This window comes from Chiloscyllium plagiosum, chromosome 24 (genome assembly GCF_004010195.1).
Source record: "Chiloscyllium plagiosum isolate BGI_BamShark_2017 chromosome 24, ASM401019v2, whole genome shotgun sequence".
Classification (NCBI taxonomy): Eukaryota; Metazoa; Chordata; class Chondrichthyes; order Orectolobiformes; family Hemiscylliidae; genus Chiloscyllium; species Chiloscyllium plagiosum.
Genome location: NC_057733.1, coordinates 48,568,829 through 48,591,067, shown reverse-complemented (window position 1 = coordinate 48,591,067; position 22,239 = coordinate 48,568,829). Strand labels below are relative to the sequence as shown.

Genomic DNA, 22,239 nt, shown 5'->3' with positions numbered 1-22,239 from the left:
TGCCGGTGCCATTTTGTGTCCCTGAAACTTGATTTTGGACCTCCCTACTCTCAACCTTTTCTATACTTGAACTACAATTTTGGTTGAGAGAAAGTGAGGACTGCAGATGCTGGAGATCAGAGCTTAAAAATATGTTGCTGGAATTTTGGTTCCCAACCCCTTGTTGGATTAGTTTAAACCCACCCCAATAGCCTTAGCGAATTTCACCCCCAGGATATTGATACCCCTCTGGTTCAGATGAAGACCATCCTGCTTGTAGAGGTCCCACCTACCCCAGAAAGAGCCCCAATTATCCAAGAAACCAAAACTCTCCCTCCTGCACCATCCCTGTAGCCACTTGTTCAACTCCTCTCTCTCCCTATTCCTCGCCTCACTAGCACGTGGCACGGGCAACAAACCAGTGACAACAACTCTGTTCGTCCTAGCTCTAAGCTTCTATCCTAGCTCCCTGAATTTCTGCCTTAAACGACTTGGGGCTGCTCCCCCTCCCCCTTAAGGATCCCAAAAACACGATCAGAGACATCATGAACCTATAAATACAGTTGACTCAGGTTGATTGTATTATGATTTTCACACCAGGTTATAGTCCAACAGGTTTATTTGGAAGCACTAGCTTTCCCAGTGCTGCTCTTTCATCAGCTCCTTCAACAATTCCCCAGAATCTAGAGAATTCTGGAAATTTACAACCAATGCAAACTCTATTTCTGCAGCTACCTCTTCTAAGACCCTCGGATGCAAGGTATAAGCTCCAGGACACTTTTCAGCTTTTGGACCCATTAGTTTCACAAGAACGTTTTTTAAACTGATGTTTGCTTTAATGTGCCCCTGAATTTCTACTGTCCTTGCGAAGTTTTTAATGAGTTGGACAGTTAAAAACCTGACAAAATATTGATTCAAAATCGTAGTTATGATACAGTAAATAGAAAAAATTATTTCCAGTTGCAGAACGATCGGCAACTTGAGGACACAGAATTAAGGTGACTGGCAAAAATAACTGAGATCCCAAGGGGTAACTATATTTTTCAACTTAGCGACATTGCAATGCACTGCCTGAAATGTTGATTCAGTAATAACATTCAAAAGAGAATTGGCTAAATACTTGGGAGTGGAGGGCAATAACAGGTATGGGGGAACACCAGGGGAATGTGATTAATTAGGTAACTCCACAAAAGAGGCAGCACGGTGTCGATGGGATGAATGGGCTTTTTGTGTGCTGTATCACTCAGTGACTAGTTCATTTCATTTTAATCGTGGATTTCATATCGATAGACTATGCATTTCGTAAACTGAACAATCCGATGTCAAGCTCTGACAAATTTACAGGCATGGCTGGATCATATTTACTAATAGTGCCCTGCTGGTGAAGTTTCCTTGGTGCTATTTCTCGAGTGCCTTGTTCTTTCGACCCGAGCAGGAGGAGCTGTAGACTGACAAGAGGGAGGGAGCACAAAGGTGATGTCAGCAAGAACTGTGTTCTGGCTTTCAGTCGAGAAGCCCTGAAGAGGACTTCGACCAAGGAAGCGAGAAAAGAGAAGAAAGCAGCAATTTCAGCCTTAAAAAAAGAAAAAAAGTATCACTGACAACTTTTTGCTGCTCTAAAGTAGCCCTGAACCTCTCCTCTCTGTCGTTTATGCGTGGATTTTCTGTGGGTGGAAATACTCTCAACAATAAAGGAAGAAAGCAGAGCAACAACCTATCGACTGGATTCGAACCTTCGACAAAATAACAATATACCTCGGCAAGAGATCAATCTTGAGCTGTATTCGAAGATGTGAACCGAGGCACAGAGAAAGGGGAGAGTCTAGTTGCCCTGATCGAGACGGTCTGAGGAAGCGAAGGGAGACAGAAAAATCTAGAAGAAAAGTGCAAATTTGATTTTTGTTTCGGCGCATTAGAGGAGGGGAGTTGTTTTTTTTAAATTTCCTGAGGTAAATAATGTTTGTTTTTTTATTTTGATCGATTTTTTTTGTGGCCGTCCGTTGGTGAGTGTGGGCTATGCACATCCGGGCCACCGGGCTGGAGGAGGCCATCATTGTTCGTTCGGGGAAAGGGGGGAAAAGCGGCGGCGGCTGCTGGCGAACGGGAGATACCATCACCGTTAGCAGCAGCAGGAATTAAACCTCAGTTAAAAATATAAAAACAAAAAAAAACAAGCATTCGGGAACATGTCTAATCAAGGAGCCAGGAGGAACGGGCCAGTCAAGTTACGTCTAACAGGTAAGAAGCTGTGAATTGCACACTCATATATAATGTACACAGTGCGTTATAAAGACCTGGTGCTTTAAATAGACCCTTTCATTTTCCCTTTATTTTAAATGATTTGTGAATGGAAAGATTGTTTTGTTTCTAGTGGTTTCCTTCTCCTTTGTCCCCACCCCCAATCCCGAGCGGCCAAATAAGTCATGTTATTTGTACACTTTTTCTTTACAGAAGTGTGGTTGAACTTGAATGAGTTTTTTAACTGGCAGATTTTGCTTTTTGAAATTTGTATTTTTTTTCTTCTTTTCTGTATCTGGACTTAGAGAGAGGTTGTGCCCTCGGATGATTTTATAACCAGGAAATTCCTGTTTCTGTTTGGAGGTTTCGATGCTTGTAATACGTCTTAGGCCTGGCAAAGTAAACTCTCGGTTGTTGAGTTTATTCCTGTAATGAGGGGGGCAGGGGTTGGCTTTGAAACAGCCTGTCTGTTCCTACCACCCCCTCTCTCCGATTTGCATACATGGCATGTTTATAATGTGGCAATGTGTGAGATCAAGAGGTCTTGAGAGTTGCTGTATTTTGTTAATCCACTTGTGTTGATGTTCCTACCCTTCCAAACAGCAAACTTGGCAAAAGTTCAAAAGTTTATTTTTGTTGCCTTGTGCTATTACTGCACTGTGTCTATATTTTTATTTTATGTCCATGGACTTCACAGTGAAAATATGATATTAGATGAAACTGGAGCTTAGTTTCAGGAAAGTTTATGGCAAAATAGCATTTAACATTAAGAATAGGGTTGATTCAAAATAGGAAGTGATATATAAATTTTTTTTTAGAAAATGCTTATTGTGAAAAATATACTTGTGCTTCTTAGCATTTCCATTAGCTCATGCTTTGTGTGAGCTTGGCTGAAAGATAATACACTTACCTCTGACTAAGAAGGTTGTAGATTAAAGGTCCATCACATACTTTTGCATATCATTCAGTACAGCAGAGAAGTAGTGCTAGCAAAACATTTGGAGGAGATATTAAACCTTGGGTCTTGCATGCTGGCTGGGTTGTTTTAATAGATCCTTGGATACTGTTTGAAGGAGGAGCAGAGAGTATGTATTATGGCCAATGATCTTTACTCAACCAGTGCTCTGAAAGCATAGTCTGGTCTTTAATTTTCTATTTATTGGACAATGCTATGCTAACAACAGTAACAGCACTTCCAAAAACATTTCCCATTCTATAGTATATTACAGAGGTATAACTATGCTTCACTTTAGAAATTTCATCAATGTTGTTGTATTGGGAAGTGTAACAGCAAAAAGCAATGCTGTAAATGCTCAGCAACAGAAACAGAGTGGATACAGAAACAGAGTTATGGTTTCAGATTGATGATCTTGGACTATTTCTAATGAATTATCATCAGTCTGAAATATCAATGCTATTTCTTAGTCCACAGATGTCGCCTGCCATTCTGAGAATTTATGGCATTTTCTGTTTTTTAATTTCAGATTTTCAGCATTTTGCAGAATTGTACACTCGTGTCACTGTTATTAGTGGTGTTGGTTGAAGGGTAAATGTGATCGGGATGCCCAAGGATCTCTTCTGCTCAGATTAGAGCAATCCACCTGATTTAAATCCTTATCCAAAAGATAGCAACAGTATTGTTCCAGTATGAGAGTATGTCCTTGCGTCTCTTCATGACATTGCTCAAACAAGAATCTGACTGAACTAAGTACTATTGAATAGAAGTATGGACATGAGCAATAAAGTGGAAAAAGTACTGACAATGTGTGCATAATTTTCTTTGTTTATATAACTGTACTGAATAAATGTGGATGAGAATTTAGGAGACATGTTTAGTAAGTTTGCAGATGATGCCAAAATTGGTAGTGCAGTGGACAGTGAAGGAGGTTATCTAAAATTGGTCAATTGAGCCAATGGGCTGAGGAGTGCCGATGGAGTTTAATTTGGATAAATGCATTTCGGTAAAACACACAAAGGCAGGACTTTCACAAATAATAGTAAGGCCCTGTAGTAGAACAGAGAGGCCTAGGGGTTCAGTTACATAATTCTTTGAGATTTGCATCACATGTAGACAGGGTGGTTAAGAAGGTGTTTAGCACACTTGCCTTCATTGTTCAGACCTTTGAGTATAGGAGTCGGATGTCATTGTTGAGGTTGTTAAGGCCTCTTCTAGACTCCTGTGTACATTTCTGGTCACTCTGCTATAGGAAGGATATTATTCAATTGGAGAGTGTTCAAAAAAGATTTACCAGGATGTTGCTGGGAATGGATAGTTAGAATTATAAGGATAGGCTGGAGTTATTTTCACTGCATAGTTGGAGACTGAGGAGTGACCTTGTAGAGATTTATAAAATTTGAGGGGCATAGATAAAGTGAATAGCAAGGATCTTTTCCCTAGCGTGGGGGAGTCCTAAACTAGGAGGGCATATTTTAAAATCTTTCTCCTCGCGCCTTAAAAAGGACCTGGGAAACCTTTTTACAGAGTGGTCTGTATGTGGAATGAACTGGCAGAGGAATAGACCATAGGTGCAGGAGTAGGCCATTCTGCCCTTCGAGCCTGCACCACCATTCAATATGATCATGGCTGATCATCCTTAATCAGTATCCTGTTTCGGCCTTATCTCCATAACCCTTGATTCCACTATCCTTGAGAGCTCTATCCAACTCTTTCTTAAATGAATCCAGGGACTGGGCCTCCACTGCCTTCTGGGGCAGAGCATTCCACACAGCCACCACTCTCTGGGTGAAGAAGTTTCTCCTCATCTCTGTTCTAAATGGTCTACCCCGTATTTTTAAGCTGTGTCCTCTGGTTCGGCACTCACCCATCAGCGGAAACATGTTTCCTGCCTCCAGAGTGTCCAATCCTTTAATAATCTTATGTCTCAATCAGATTCCCTCTCCGTCTTCTAAACTCAAGGGTATACAAGCTTAGTTGCTCCAGTCTTTCAGCGTAAGGTAGTCCCACCATTCCTGCCTGGTTAATGCAGGTATAGTTACAACATTTGGATAAGTACGTGGAAGGATTTGGAAGGAGGTGGGTCAAATACGAGCAAATGGGACTAGTTGGTTTGGGTACATGGTCAGCATGGGCTAATTGGACCGAATGGTCTGTTTCTATCTCTGAAACTATGACTCTACATTGTCTAATAAATTCTTAATCTCAGTCTGCTTGCTAGAAGCCGCATTGGCAAAATGTGGGGGCATGTTTTCTATGTGAGAACAATGCATGTTAATTGGAAGGACAGAGGGCCATTTAAAGTCGGAGGAAAAGTTGAATATCTACTGTGGATTACCCAGTTAGTATGTCCTATGTTATTACTTATTGGTCCAGATACATTGGAGGTATTTTGTTTTTGTGTTTCTGAAATCTAACTTTAGTTGCACCAATTCTATATAGTAGGCATAATACTTTGATTTACATTTTTTTTTTAAGAGCTTCATCCTATTTCAAATTGTATCTTCCAGGTCGAATGTCAAGTAAAACCATTGGATCCACGTTTGTCAGTGATTCATCTTTTGTGATTCATTTTGGAAATGAATTTGCATTTGACATACATTTACAAATTTTCACATAATTTGGGCAGAGTTTCATTTCATGCTAACTCCTGGTGTCTTCAAGTTTGCATTTATAAGAGACAATGAGCACTAGTTGCAGCTTTATTTGAAGCAACAATCTTTGGAAACAGTGGGTTTGTTGCAGGGAAGGCATTACTTTGACTCGCTTGGAATAAGTTAGTTAAGTCTTAAAATGATAAAAGTGGTACTATGTGACAGCAAAAGTGCAACCCTTGGACATGCTTACTGAAGTCTGTGAAGCTAACTGATGACATGCTGCTTGTGAACCTAAATGAAATCAGCGATATTTACTTTTAAACATTTAGCAGATTCTCCTGATTTTCTTTGGCTCAGTAAGTTTTTTAACCCTGCGGTAAATCATACAGATTAGGAAGCTGTCAGGTTCAAATATCTATCTTTGGTCAGTTAGGTGATCTCAACCAGGATATTTCATATGATCACACTACAGTTGTTCTCTGGGGTGAGGGAGGGGAAAAATCATCCAGACTTCCTGCCCCAATTATTCAATTATCATTGCTGGAAGTGTGCGTTTTTCTTGGTAACAAGATGATGACGACGATAATTAAGTGGCTAGCAGACCTTCAATGTCCAAACTCTGTCTCTCATTATGCATTATAGAGTTCCCAGTTCTTCTAGAACTGTAAATCATTAAGAAGTGAATCCTATAGTAGATGACGAAGATCATCTGGAACTTCAAAACTCTCAATTAACAGATCTTGAATTTGGCAGCAGGAGTATTGGAGTGCAACAGTTGGCCTCATTATCCTATGATTTGAGTGGATTAAAATTGGCATGATTCCAGTTCTCTTGCTTTCCAGTAAACTGAGTTTTTGCTTAATCCAGGGAAGTTTTTTGTTACTTAAAATTGGCAATTTTACTGTTTTTGGAGTTGTTTTGTAAACTTGTTGTTTCCAAATATTACAGGTGAGTTGTAAGTGTAAAATTTTGCAAGATAGAGTCTGAGAAATGTACAGCATGGAAACAGACCATTTGGTCCAACTTGTCCATGCCGGCCAGATGTCCTAACCTAATCTAGTTCTATTTGCCAGCACTTGGCCCATATCCCTCCAAACCCTTCCTATTCATCTACCCATCCAGATGCCTTTTAAATGCTGTAATTGTACCAGCCTCCACCACTTTCTCTGGCAGCTCATTCTATACATGCACCACACACTGTGTGAAAAAGTTGACCCTTAGGTTCCTTTTTATATCTTAGCCCCTTTCACTCTAAACCTATGCTCTCTAGTTCTACGTTTCCCCCACCGCAGGGAAAAGACTTTTTGTCTATTTGTCCTATCCATGCCCCTCATGATTTTATAAACCTCTATACGGTCACCCCTCAGCCTCCGACGCTCCAGGGAAAACAGCCCCAGCCTGTTCAGCTTCTCCCGATAGCTCAAATCCTCCAACCTGGCAACATCCTTTAAAATCTTTTCTGAATCCTTTCAAGTTTTACAAAATCCTTCTGATAGGAAGGAGACCATAATTGCATGCAGTATTCCAACAGTGCCCTAACCAATGTCTTGTACAGTTGCAACATGACCTCCCAACCACTATATTCAGTGCTCTGACTAATAAAGGCAAGCATATCAAACGCCTTCCTCACTATCTGTGACTCTATCTGTCACCTTTACTTTCAAGGATCTATGAACCTGCACTCCAAGGTCTCTTTGTTCAGCAACGCTCCCCAGGACTTTACCATGAAGTGTATAAGTCCTGCTTTGATTTTGCTTTTCCAAAATGCAGCACCTCACATTTATCTAAATTAAACTCCATCTGCCACTCAGCCCATTGGCTCATCTGATCAAGATCCCACTGTACTCTGAGGTATTCTTCTTCGCTATCCACTATGCCTCCAATTTTGGTGTCATCTGCAAATTTACTAACTATACCTCCTATGTTCACATCCAATGCATTTATATAAATGATGAAAAGCAGTGGACCAAGTATCGATTCTTGTGGCTCACCACTTGTCACAGGCCTCTAATCTGAAAAGCAACCCTCTGCCATCCTCTGTCTTGTACTTTTGAGCCAGTTCTATATCCAAATGGCTAGTTTTGCCTGTGTCCATGAGATCTAACCTTGCTGACCAGTCTACCATGAGGAACGTTGTCGAACGTCTTACTGAAGTCCACCTAGATTATGGCTATCGCTCTGCTCTCATCAATCCTCTTTGTTACTTCTTCAAAAAACTTAATGAAGTTTGTGAGACATGATTTCCCATGGACAAAGCCATGCTGACTATTTCTAATCAGTCCTTGCTTTTCCAAATATGTGTAAATCCTATCCCTCAGGATTCCTTCCAACAACTTGTCCACCACTGATTTCAGGCTCACTGATCTATAGTTCCATGGCTTTTCCTTTCCACCTTTGGCATCACGTTAGCCAACCTCTAGTCTTCCGACACCTCACTTGTGACTATTGATGATGCAAATATCTGAGCAAGAGGCCCAGTAATCACTTCTCTAGCTTCCCACAGAGTTCTAGGGTACATGTGATCAGGTCCTGGGGATTTATCCAATTTTATGTGTTTCAAGACATCCAGCACCATCTCTTCTGTAATATGGACTTTTTTTCAAGATGTCACCATCTACTTCCCCACACTCTATACCTTCCATGTCCTTCTGCACAGTACACCCTGATGCAAAATACTTGTTTAGTATTTCCCCCTATCTCCTGTAGTTCCTCACCTAGGCTGTCATGCTGATCTTTGAGGGGCCTTATTCTCTTCTTAGTTACCCTTTTGTCCTTTAATGTGTTTATAAAATCCCTTTGAATTCTCCTTAACCCTATTTGCCAAAGCTATTTCATGTCTTTTTGCCCTCCTGATTTCCCTAAGATGTCATGTGATGATTCATCATCTACCTATAATAAGTAATGCATACAAATGTATGGGAGAAACTTTCTTCAGGTGATCTACATTTTATGCGTGTTTTCTTTCCTTTTTTTTAGAAACGAAAGTGTCTTGCTTCCAGTTAGAAAAACAAAACTTACTTGCAAATCATATTTAGTGCAGTTGAGGAAGATTTATTTGTGTTAGACAGCTAACCTAGTATGGCCCCATTTTAAGCAGAGGGTGACTCTGAAAATCAATTTGAAGACGTCTGATTTGTAGAATCTAAAATAATTGTTTCAGTATAGAAGTGGGCCATACAGCTTGTTATAGAGTCATACCGCATGGAAATAGACTGTTCGGTTCAACTCATCCATGCCGACCAGACATCCTAGTTTGGCGTAGTCCAATATTGTCCATATCCTTCTCAACCCTTCCTATTCATTAACCCATCCAGATGACTTTCAAACGTTGTAATCGTCGCCGCCTTCAACATTTCTTCTGGTAGCCTGTTTCATACACGCACCAGCCTCTTTATGAAAGGTTATCTCTCGAGTCCTTTTTAAATCTTTCCCCTCTCATCTTAAACCTATATCCTCTAGTTTTGGGTTCCCCCAACCTGGGAAAAAGACTTTGGCTGAAAAAGATGCCTTCTTCACCACCCTGCCTACTTGCAACTCCACTTTGAACGAACTATGCACCTACACTGCTAGGTCTGTTTACTTGGCAACATTTTCCATGGCCCTATCATTGAATGAACAAGGGAAGAGTAATTCACAAGGCACATAGGATTAATACAGTTTTTCATGGGGGAATAAACATTGGTGTGATTGGTCTGAACTGTTTTATCCATGTTTTTCTGTAAAACATGCAAAGATGCTTCTTAATAGAGGAGCTAGAATGATGATACTGAGATAAATTACATTATGATTAAGCAAATTGAGTGAAAGAGAAAGTTGATGAGAAAATAAAGATAATGTACATAAAGTGGTGGAATGTTCTCCTTTTTGAAGTGAAAAAGAACTGAACTCATCCCTAGCTAGGTATGACCAATTTATTTTGACTTTCCTTGAATGAAGTAAATAATTTAACAGCTGTTCTGTTCCTACAGTATGTACTTCTAACTTCTTGAAGGGTATAAATAATGGAGCATCAAATGATGCTTTGTTTCAGTCTGGTTTTTGCTTTAATATTGGATTGATGCGTAATATTTCAAGTTATTTGAATAGTCATTATGGAGTTATTTTACTTTTGGAGGGTGGAGTATGTTTGCTTGTCATAAAAATACTGTTGACCCAAAATGTTGAAGAAAAATAATTTAGCACATTTTGCAACTTCAGGCTGTCCAATTAAATGCATTTTATAGCTAATGAACTTTTGAAGTGTAGTCACTGTTGTGCTGTAAGAAACCAATCTGTACACAGCAAAGTTTCATAAAGAATAATTAAATAAATGACTCGATCATCTTTTTTTAGGTGTTAGTTGATGGATAAGTGTTGTCTATTATATGGAAAAAACTAAATATTGCCTTGAGAATTTCTATACTTGTTAGGACCTTGCCATAATCCTTAGTCTAAATGATAGCAGTTCTGCCAGTGCTCAGCCTGAAGTGTCAGTTTGATTTGTATGTTGAAGACTCTGGACTTGTGTTGTAACACACTTGTTGTGTATGCCAAATATGCAGTAACTTGTGTTTTGCAGTGAGTAAAGTTATCAACCAAGGATACCTGGGTTACTGATAATAGCAGCGTTGTCATGTTTACACTTAGCACTAGTTTATAGTTAGTGAATATTTTTGAAAAGGTTTGTAGCTCAGGTTGATAAGTATGTAAGTTAGCTTGCTGAGCTTGAAGGTTTATTTTCAGATGTTTCGTCACCATACGAGGTAACATCATCAGTAAGAGTCTCTGATGAAGTGCTGGTAGCATGTCCTGCTCTCTATTTATAGGTCTTGGTTTCTTAAGGTGGGTGATGTCATTTCTGGTTCTTTTTGTCGAGGGAAGATAGATAGTGTCTAACTCGATGTGCTTATTGGAGTTTGGTTAGAATGCCATGCCTCTAAAAATTCTCGTGCATGTCTTTGTTGCGCCTGTCTTAGAATGTGTTGTCCCAGTCAAAGTGGTGTCCTTCTTTGTCTGTATGTATAGAAACTAGTGATAGTGGCTACTGTCTTTTGGTGGCCAGTTGATGTTCATGTATCCTGGTGGTAAGCTTCCTGCTAGTTTGTCCAATGTAGTGTTTTCTACAGTTCTTGTATGGTATCTTGTAAATGATAGTTTTGCTGGTAATATCCAATGGATCCTTTAGGTTCATTAGTCACTATTTTAAGTGTGATAGGTTTGTGGGCTACCATGATGCCAAGGGGTCTGAGTAGTCAGGAATTCATTTCCTCTGATATGTCTTCGATGTAAGGTAACTTGGCTATAGTTTTTGGTTGCGTTGTGTCTGCTTGTTTGGGTTGGTTTCTGAGGAATCGGCGGATTGTGTTTATTGGGTACCCATTTTTCTTTGTAAGAGGAACGGTTCAGAGAACACCTCTGGGACACCCGGACCAACCAACCCAACCACCCTGTGGCTCAACACTTCAACTCCCCCTCCCACTCCACCAAGGACATGCATGTCTTTGGACTCCTCCATCGCCAGACCATAGCAACACGACGGTTGGAGGAAGAGCCTAGGAACCCTCCAACCACAAGGGATGAACCCTCATTCCTGAAGAAGGGCTTATGCCCGAAACGTAGATTCTCCTGTTCCTTGGATGCTGCCTGACCTGCTGCGCTTTTCCAGCAACACTTTTTCAGCTACCCATTTTTCTTGAAAATGTTTTATAGATATTCTTTTTGTAGTTCTTGGGTGCTGTAGTGTGATGTAGTTCATTGAAATAATATCTTGATGCAGCTCTGTTTGTGGGTATTGGGATGATTGCTTTTGAAGTTAAGTATTTGGTCCATGTGTGTTGTTTTTCTATAGATGCTGGTTTGAAGCTGTACTTACAACTGTGTGTCTATGAGTGAGAATCTGTTGTTGTTCTCCTTTTTTAAAAAAAAAAATTATGCCTGGCAGGATATTGTTGATGGTTTTGGACATTTCCTCTCATTTGTTCCATTTTGTGATGACAAAGGTGTCATCGACATAGCAGACCCAAAGTTTGGGTTGGATAGATGGAAGGGCAGCTTGTTCAAGACTCTGCATTACTGCTTCTGCTATGAGCCCTGATATTGGTGATCCCATAGGTGTTCCGATGACTTGTTTCTAGGTTTTGTTATTGAATGTGAAGTGGGTGGTGAGGCATGGCCCACTAGCTTGAGGATGTTATCTTTGCTGATGAAGTTGGTGCTGTCTGGTGTCTGTGGTCCTGTTTTCCTAGTAGTGATGCCAGTGTTTCTTTGGCTAGATCGATGTTAATTGATGTGAAAAGGGCTTTAATATCAAAGGAGACCATTATTTTGTCCTCTTCTATCTTGGTGTCTTTGGTGTTCAGGAATTAGTGAATATATAGACTTTGGCTTTACTTTTAAATGAGTAGTTTTGCCGTTTGTCACCTTGAGCAAAGAATAAATTCTAATTTTTTTTTTTGTAAATACAAATATCCACACATCTTGTGAAAGAAGGAATTAACCTAAGTTGTCCAGTTATTGTGGTGACTTGTAAGTGTGGGGGAAGATAGATTTTCTTTACTTTAACATCATTTTTCTGTGCAAACAAAACTATTGTACTCTTTGATAAAATAGCCTATTGGATCCTCCCAATTTATTTAATTAAGATTATCTTAAAGCATTGAGAAAAAATGAAATTTCTTGGTGAAAGCCTGCAGCATGTATCTGTATCACAGGATGTCAGGTTTTCTCAGTAATGGCGAGACTGGGTGATTCAGTTGTGCTGTCACCTCTGAGTATAAAAGTTTGGGGATTCCAGTGCTGATCCGAGCTTATCTACTGCATATTTTTGTATCAAGCCATTAGATTGCTACACTAAAAAGGTGCTGTTCTTCTGTTAGGACATTAAACCGATTAGTTTGTCTTTTAAATGGATGGTTTAAGATTGTTAAGAAAAGATGGTAGAGTTGTAATTTTGATAAAATGAGACCAAAAGGGCCTTTTGATGTACCCCAACCTAATTATATTCATAAACATTGCAGCTCTGTTTTGCTTCCAAAACAAGTTATTGACTCACTCATTAAAAGTCTTAATTAGCTTTTTGAAGGTTGGCAGTTTCAGTTCAGTTGAGTTGTTCTGATGACTCCTTGTAATTGTATCAAAGTTGAGGAATAGACAGATTATCCTATATATAGTCTTGTAAAATCCTAATGTTCCATTTTTATTGTTACTCTACCCAGCTTCTTTACTGAATTTGATAAAGCAGTGTGACATATAATAAAAAAACTCAGGGAACTGCCATCTGATGGCATATAGTTTATGTTGGCAATGCACCAACATATTATCTCCGTTTGTCCCAGTGGATTGCAACAAAATTTATCATTGGCATTGCGATAATTTATTCATAAGTTATCCTTCAGATATGCCAATGTTTCAGCAGTTTCATCAGGTGAGTAGTGGAACCATTCAGACCAGGATTCATTGGTGCTCAATCCCTAGTTTGAAGCATGTAAGCTGATGTCAGTTAACTTGGTTGCAGGGATTTTATCTCCTCCCAGAGGAGGAGAAAAATCATTAAAGTTACATGCTATTGATCAGTAACTAGTGACCATGCTTGAAATTAGAGTAAGTGTGTGTTTGATAATGACAGGGTTGAGCTAAATGTCATGCCTTGAATGACTAGTCTGCCAAGCCTTATGTTGAATACTAATTTATTTTAGTTGAGATATATTTGGAGCTGGTATTTGTACTGTGCCGTGGAATTGATCTTTTTTGGAAAAGAAGAACTTGGTGAGGAGAATAGATTAGATTCGATTACTTAGTGTGGAAACAGGCCCTTCGGCCCAACAAGTCCACACCGACCCGTCGAAGTGCAACCCACCCAGACCCATTCCCCTACATTTACCCCATCACCTAACACTTGGCAATTTAGCATGGTCAATTCACCTAACCTGCACATTTCTGGACTGTGGGAGGAAACCGGAGCACCCGGCAGAAACCCACGCAGACACAGGGAGAATGTGCAAACTCCACACAGTCAGTCGCCTGAGGCGGGAATTGAACCTGGGTCTCTGGCACTGTGAAGCAGCAGTGCTAACCACTGTGCCACCGTGCTGCCCACTAATATTTTAATAAACTTCATGTCCTGTTAGCAATTTTTATTTTTAAATGTTTTTGGGGTTCCCATTTCAAAGAATGCTGTGGAATAATGCACAATGTTTTTATTTGGTAATATTATTGTATTTTGTTTGTACGGGGAAATTTTTGTTCTTGAGAATGTATAGCATTTTCCAGCTTGTGTTTTCAATGGTTGTGGATTTCTGTCCTGATCTCTGCATCCTGTGATCTTCAATAAATATGAATAGTAAATGCAGGATCAGTGAGTGAACAAATGGAAAAGAACCTTTTTAAGATCTCTGTTATACATGTTATGGAGTTGCAGCTGGGCGGCATTAGTTTCTTGTCCTATTCCAGATGTGCTTAAATGCCACCCTTACCTGAGCATCTTATGGCCTTTGCAGTTGGATCACTGATGCTGGAACAGGCTTCTCTGTTTGAGATTATAATTTGAATGCCAAAGATAGTTTTCCAGTGTGTGCATGTGGATAAGACACTAATCTAAAACTCTATGTACTCAAAAATGTTTTTTTTTGTCTTGGGGCTAGTAGAGGAGACCTTGAGGACTACTGAGCAAGCACAAAGGAAAGGTGAAAATGTGCGTTTTTACGATTTGCATCATTGGATTGATGTCCTGGTCAAGGCTTTCCATGTTCTACTATAAATATAATGGAAACAAATAGAAATCATGCAACTGTTCCTGTTGAGGTTGTGTGGTAGAAATGTGTAAGTAGATAGACTATCAAATTACTAATAGCTGAGTTGGCCATAAATATTAGCTCAAAAATGTTGGTGTTACCCCATTGTAGATCTATTTTCTTCATAGAATTGTCATGAAGTGTTATTATGGGATGTATGATAGTTTACTTAAATTGTGAAAAATGGCTGGCAGTTTGTCCAAGGAAAGCTATTTCAGCTTTCCAGTACTGAGATAATATAGTTCTTTCAAACCTGCTATTGGAGGTAGATGCATTGGGAGAAATTTGAAGTGAAGAATTAAATCGTGTAGAATTAAACTATTTTGGCATAAGTATATCTGTGTCACTGTAGTATGTTTGGTAAAATATGCCAAACAAGCTTAGTAATGACACTGGGATTTTTGTTTGGTTGCCTTTGGCGATCAATTAGAATTTGAGTAGAACTTTCTCCTGGGTATAAAGGCGAAGCAGGAGTTATTTTTGAAAGACTTTACAGAAGGACTGGTTAGGTGATTTTTGGTCATTCTGTGTTTCCTGATTTTAAACTTTTGGAATTTAGGTCACCTCACTAAAAGATAGATTGCTAATGAAGTACAGTGAGTGGGAAGGTGTATTTTTCAAATGGGCAATAAAAAGTCCTTTTTAATATGTGTTTAGTTGGTTAGTTTAAACCTCATGTTTGTTGAATGCAAGATGTAGACATTGCTCAAAGTATTTATTAAAGTCAATAAAGTGTGGAGCTGGAAAAGCACAGCAGGTCAAGCAACATCAGAGGAGCAAGGGTGTCAATGTTTCAGGTGGAACCTTTCATCAGAACTAGTGATGCAGGTAGGAGGTGATTGTGATTGGTCTGCGGGAAGGATGGAGCGAATAAGTGGAAGGAAGATGGACAGGTTAGGTCAAGTCACGGGAAGCCGGGGCAGAGAGGGAAGGCTGGACCTGGGATGAGGTGGGGATGGGGAGATTTGGAAGCTGGTGAATTCTACGTTACAGTCATATGGTTGTAGGCTCTTGAGGCAGAAGATGAGGTGTTCTTCCTCCACTTTGCATGTGGCCTTATTTTGACGGTGGAGGACGCCCAGAGTGGACAAGTTGGGGGAATTGGAATGGCTGGCAACCGGAAGGTGGAGTTGATTGCAGTGAACAGATCATACGTGTTCCCTGAACCGGTTCACGAATTTGTGCTCGGTCTCTCTCATGTAGAAGAGACCACATCAGGGACAACCAATGCAATAAATCAGGTTAGAGGAAATGCAGGTGAATCTCTGTGAATTTGAAATGATTCTTTTTGAGGCCTTGGACAGAGGTAAGGGGGTGGTGTGAGGGCAGGTTTTGTACCTACTGTGGCTGCAGGGAAAGGTGCCAGGTTTGAAGGGCAGGTTGGTGGGGAGTGTGGACCTAATGAGGGAGTCACAGGAAATTATTCTTGCAGAAAGTGGATCGGGGTGGGAGGGAAATATCATTTTAATAGTGGGATTAGAATGCAGGTGGCAGAAATGGTGGCAGGATGATGCTTTGGATTTGGAGATTAGTGGGATGGAATGTGAGGACCTTGTGGTTCGGGTTGGGGGGGAGGAGTTTGAAGGCAGAGGTGTGGGAAATGGAGGCGATGCAGTTGAGGGCATTGTTGATCATGGGGGAGGGGAAATTACAGTCCACCAAGTAGGAGGACTCCTCGAGTGGAATCTCTCTCCTGGGAATAGATATGGCAAAGGTGGAGGAGTTGGGAGAATGGGATCACGTATTTTTGCAGGAGGTGGTGTGGGACGAGGTGTAGTCGAGGTGCATGGGAATTGGTGCATTTGAAATAGATGTTGGTGCTGAGTTGGTTACCAGAGATGGAGACTGAGGTGTCCAGGAAGGGGAGGAAGATGTCAGAGATGGTGCAGGTGAATTTGAGGTCAAGGTGGAAGGTGCGGGTGAAATAGATGAACTGTTCAAGCTCTTCATGGGAATACAGGGCAGCACTGATACAGTCATCAATGTAGCAGAGGGAAAAGTGGGGGATGATCTATGCCCTTGAATCAACCCCACCTTCTGGTTGCCAGCCATCTCAACCTCCCCTCCCACTCCCCTGATGTCATGTCCATCCTGGGCATCCTTGACTGTCAAAACAAGGCTACATGCAAAATGGAAAAAAATTGGTCCCCCCATGCTCTTTTCTCACCACTGCACAAGATGTATGCAAATTATAAGATCTTAAGACTCATTGCGAGCCAGCAAAGATTTGTAATTACCATTCTCCTCTCTATGCACGATTTTCACTCCTTTGTTTGTAACCTTAACCTTGTTTCTGTCCTATCCTTCTTCCTCTCTCCCCACTCATTAGCTGGGAAGGATCTGCTAGTTTTAGGAATTTGCTAATGATATGCCAGTGTTTGTTTGTTTTTGCATTCTTTCAAAATTAGTTATTCTGGCACCACTGTCTCACGATTCAGGTGTGTGAATTCCATTAGGGTTAAGTTAAAACACTGTATGGCAAATACATCGCTGCTGAAGGTTGGGAAAAGGTTTTTTTTCCCCAGACAAATAGACAAACAATAGTTCAAGCATTACTTTATCGACTTCAACAAAGCATAATACGAGGGATATGACCCAAGAAAGAACTGATTAGGTTTTGGTGAAGATGCAGAGCAAAATCTTGGATTTTTTTAAGTAGGATCTATTAATTTTGAGTGTTTGGACAAATTGATTCAGAAATGTGTTGTTTTAGTTAGAATATTGTTGATTATCAACACTTGATAGTAAATTCTATTGACACATTTTATGGGACAAAGGTTCAAGTAGAAGTGTAAAAGTCTTATGTTGTGTTTTAACACTGAGTTCAGACAGCTTGATGGAGGTATGTGCTTTACTGCATGTCCTGTTGTTCTTATTGTAATTCTGTAAAGCTATGATTAACGAAGTACTGCAAGTCCATTGTGTGTTGTTCTTTACTAAGGTAGATCACACATGATTTTGCTTTATCAGTTGTGATATTTACAGAGAAAGCCTCAGCTTCTGTTCTTAAAATTTTCCAAGCTGGCTCAAAGATTGGCTCAAACTGACGCTAACCATTTCTTTTGCCACTAAATTACTTTTAAATTACTATTCTATCCTGTTAAATAGTAATAGCTGGATGTATTTTAATATTTTAAAATGGGCAGTCATTTCTGTTTTTGTAAACTTGCGTTTGTCCTCTATTTTTCAGTATTTTAGGCACATGAGAAAAATTGAATTCTGAGCTGAAGGACGTCATGTTTAAACAGTTGGTCAGAAGTGATTTTAAAGAACAAGAGGGTATTAGAGAGGCTGGAAGTTTGTGTGAGGCTGAGGGCCCAGCTACTGCTGATAAACAGAAGGAAGAGTAATGAGCAAAAGGCCTGTGTCAGCAGAAGAGTGGGAACGAGAGACGGGTGATGATAGGAGGTGGCAAGATTATTATAGTCTTGAAGGAGGAACTATATCAGTACTTAAAGATCAAGAATATGCATAAGTTACAAATTGGCATGAAAAAAATTAAAGAAGCAACTACTACACTTCAAAATAACTCCTTCATTATTGGGATATGTGCACTTAGGGGGAGATCAGGAGAGCAAGAGATGATGTTTCAGAAAGAATGGGAATTTGTAAGCAGAGTATGGGGAAACTGAATAGAACTGCACTTCAAGTATATTTCTGCATTGTTAGTATTTGTGATAAAAACAGGCGGTTGAGAGACACTCACTAGTCAAAACACTGCAGATTGTAGCGTGACAGTGGGTATTCCTGGGAGTCGATGTTTTGAACATGAGATAACTTGGAGGAAGTGATGTGTGCAGACAATTAGGGGCAAGTATTTGATAATACAGTGAGATTATTTTCTGATAGACGAGAGATAGTCATAGCAAACAAATACCAGATTTCCTGAAAATTCCAAAGTTTTTGTAATGAAGTCTCAAAATGCTGTTTTCTCTAGCAAGTTGGGATTTATTTACTAGTAACATCTTCATTTTTATAGAAGAGTGCATGAATCTGCCACTTTGTCTGTTACTTATCTTGCAAATCACGATTTGTATTTGTTCTGTATTTCTTATGCCATTTTGTTATTTGGATTAGACTTGTGACTAATTCTATTTAATTGACTCCAGTCTCTCTATTTTTGAATGTCCTTGATTTTAGACAAGGTTTAGCGTCATTGGTTCAGTCTTTGGTATGTGCATTTTAAGTCATGTACTCTACACATGCTTTTGGAGTAATTTTAATACAGCTTTAGTTATGCAACACCCAACAAATTTGCCAAACCTCTTCACTTTGCCAAAGTACGCATTCTGTATTCAAAAGCATTTTTTGATGAGAAGCTTTTACCTTTGGAGTAAGGGAAGGAAATCATTGATGCCAGATTTGATCTAGTCCCCTCCTGATATCCACAGCTATATTTTGCAGCTGATTTTATTAGGTAATGATCAGGCACAGCAACACTGACTTATTTTCCACATCTCTGTAGTCCAGGGCCACTGAGCCTCATTATTCAGCTGCGGCTACTACCTGAAATTATGTTGTGAACAATGCATGATTTTAATTTTCTACTGTAGATGTTTCAAGTTGGATGGAACGGTTTTTGTGGAAGTAAAGCTATGCTACAAATCGAGAACAAAAATCAAGTTTAAAAACAGAAACGACTGCCCATTTTAAAACCTTTTCTAGAAATTCAATTTGTTTTTGGGTCATTTGTGCTCTTCACAGGATCTCTGTGACAGTGCGCAATTGTTTATTGCAGCATTGCATAAAACATTTGTGCAATCAACCCACTTTTATTTTGTTTATTAATTGTGTTGTACAGACTCATTTCATTGTGTAATAGGGAATGCATTTTCATTAATTACAGTTTCAAAATTGCACATTCAAAATGTATTTTATTAGTGATTTTTATGTATATAAAAATATAATTTTTGATATATGCAATATAGTAATGGCTTTGGAGATTATTACATGAGACACATTTCTAGTTAAGAGGCTTGGAACGTGTGGACTGGGAGGATGAGATGGGAAATTATTTTCAGAAAAGTAATGTTTAAATTTTATATGAATGGCTTTGCAAATGTCGCTGAATCATTTAACATTTTTGTCCTTTTAATTGTCCTCTTTTTCTCTGATAGCTGGTTCATGATGGGTAGTTTGATAGGCATTGGCTATCACATTGAAGTGGACATTATTCATGCATGAGCCAGAGAGTTGGGGCATTGCATCAAAGCTAGATCATGATGACACAGAAGGCTTATTAACTTATGGAATCGGTGCTGACTATCTGTACAGCAGTCCAGTCACACTCTCATTCCTTCAGTCTATCCCTGTAGCTCTCTAAATGCATATGTTTGATCACCCATCCAACTTGCTCATGAAATCATTCATGTTCTCTACTTCCACTGCCATGCTGGGCAGCTGGTTCCAAATAAACCCCACTCATTATATGCAAAATAGGTTCCTCCAGGCGGCACTGCAGAGTAACCAGGGTTGAAACCTTAACTTATATCCTTTCATTTGTCCAGGCTACTGACCATTATCCTCCTGCCTCACTGGTTAACCTCATGCCAGATTACAGTAGAATCAAAGTGCACATTGGATAAAAGAAAAAGGGGAATATTGAAAATTAATCTAATTTTATGCCTGCTGCAATGTGCCATTTGGGTAAATACAGTTGGTGCAACTTGTTAAAAGCATTTGCAACTCCACTATGCTATGTTAGATTTGAAATCAGTAATTGTGAACTCTTCTCCCTATCACTATTGTCCCCTTCCCCTACATCACCATGCACCTGCACATTAATCAGTCAATGCTAGCTAATAAAAGAAAAGTCATCAAAAGACTTCAATGCAATTAAGCTGTGTTTGAAATTGATGTTTTTGTAATTACTTTTATAAAGAGAACCTTATTCAGGATTCAACATTCCAATCAACAGAAATCTGGAGGAAAAAATCTCTGACCCATGTTTGATTATTCTTGTAGAGTGAGAAACTTTACTGTTTGCCATGTTAGGCTGGTACAAAGAGATTGGGGCATCACTAGAGACTCCATAATAAGAGGTAGACTGTGCCAGTAGATCAATATAGTCTCTTTGAGAACTATTCTTGAAGAAGCCATATTAGATCACCTCTGTAACAGACTTGAAATTTATAAAATGTGACTGTAATTTCACTTTTACCTGAACATACTTTGACATAGGATTCTGGGTAATCCAAGATGGAGACGGGAAAAATTTCTGGCTGTAAGAGCTGCTCTCTTTTTTTTGAGGTATTTTAGGTGTTAGAGGTGATTTCCTCGAATTCCAGGAGCAGCAATTACTGTTTTATATGCTGTTGCATTGTTTTGGAACTTTGGAGAAAAAAAGTAAAAGCAGTTTAAAAGGGAGAAGAGCAGACAAAGGAAGCTCATGGTGAGGACAGTGCAGGAGAGAGCGAGAACCTGCACAGTTACCGCCTTTGCTGTTTGAATTCGTGTATCACTGGACATCGGAGTGCATCTGGGAAAATTAACAAACGGTGAAATTCACAACTAATCTTGGAGGAACTGTTGGCGAAGTTCACAGCACAGAAACAGATAAGTTAATTGTTGTTTTAAGTCTGTCCAAGAGAAAGGCTGCAGTAGTGAGTATAGTGGATTCTTTCTTGATTATGTCTTTGGAGATAAGTCTCTTGATTAAACTTAAAATATAAGCCATAGCTATTAATTTAACCTGGGCAGTGTTTGTAGAGGAACAAGACGGTGTTATTTTCTGTGTCTGTAGATTGTGAAGGAGCAAAAATGGCCTTTGCAGTGATATGTACTTCTTGTCAGATGTGGGAGTTTAAAGAGAGTTTAAGGGTTACTGCAGATTATATCTGCCATAAATGCTGTTGGATGCAAATCTTATCAGATCGAGTGGATTGGTTGGAGAGACCGATAGAAACGATGAGGAATTAGCAACAGTATGTGATGAATGGCAGTTATAGGAACGGGGGAAAGTCTCAGATGCAGTCACATAGATGGGTTAACTCCAGGAAGGATGAGTGAGGTCGGCACCTAGGGCAGGAGTCTTTTGTGGATATACCCATTTCAAACCGGTATGGTGTTTTGGAAAATGTAGGGGGTAACGGATTCTCAGGGTAACGTAGCACGAACAGCCAAGTTTCTGGTATTGAGACTGGCTCTAATGCAACGAGGGGTGCGTTGGCTTCCAAGAGATCAATTGTGTTAGGGGATTCTGTTGTCCGAGGTACAGACAGACGTTTGTGTGGCCAGCGGAGAAAAAGCAAAATGGTGTATTGTTTCCCTGGTGCCAGGAGAAGGATTTCTCAGAGTGTGCAGAATGTTCTCATGGGGGAGAGGGGCCAGCAGGAGGTCATTGTCCACATTGGAACGGAAAAGGTTGAGACTCTGAAGGGAGATTACAGAGAGTTAGGCAGAAACTTAAAAAGGAGGTCCTCAAGGGTAGTAATATCTGGATTACTCCCTGTGCTACGAGCTAGTGAGAGTAGGAATAGGAGGATAGAGCAGATGAATGCATGGCTGAGGAGCTGGTATATGGGAGAAGGATTCACATTTTTGGATCATTGGAATCTCTTTTGGGGTAGAAGTGACTTGTAGAAGAAGGATGGATTGCACCTAAATTGGAAGGGGACTAATCTACTGGCAGGGAAATTTGCTAGAACTGCTTGGGAGGATTTAAACTAGTAAGGTGGAGGGGTGGGGCCGGGGGGGGGGGGGA

At 39.9% G+C, this 22,239-nt stretch overlaps 1 protein-coding gene across 3 annotated transcripts in view; it reads left to right on the top strand.

Moving 5' to 3' along the window:
• The first annotated feature begins 1,421 nt into the window (after positions 1-1,421).
• smurf2 (SMAD specific E3 ubiquitin protein ligase 2) overlaps positions 1,422-22,239 on the top strand; it is a 297,299-nt gene continuing 276,481 nt past the window's right edge. For all 3 annotated transcript variants that reach the window (XM_043715043.1, XM_043715044.1, XM_043715042.1), the window contains exon 1: positions 1,422-2,217. In XM_043715043.1, coding sequence (XP_043570978.1) covers positions 2,166-2,217 — 52 coding nt within the window. In that variant the 5' untranslated portion in view covers positions 1,422-2,165. The remainder of the gene's footprint in view (positions 2,218-22,239) is intronic.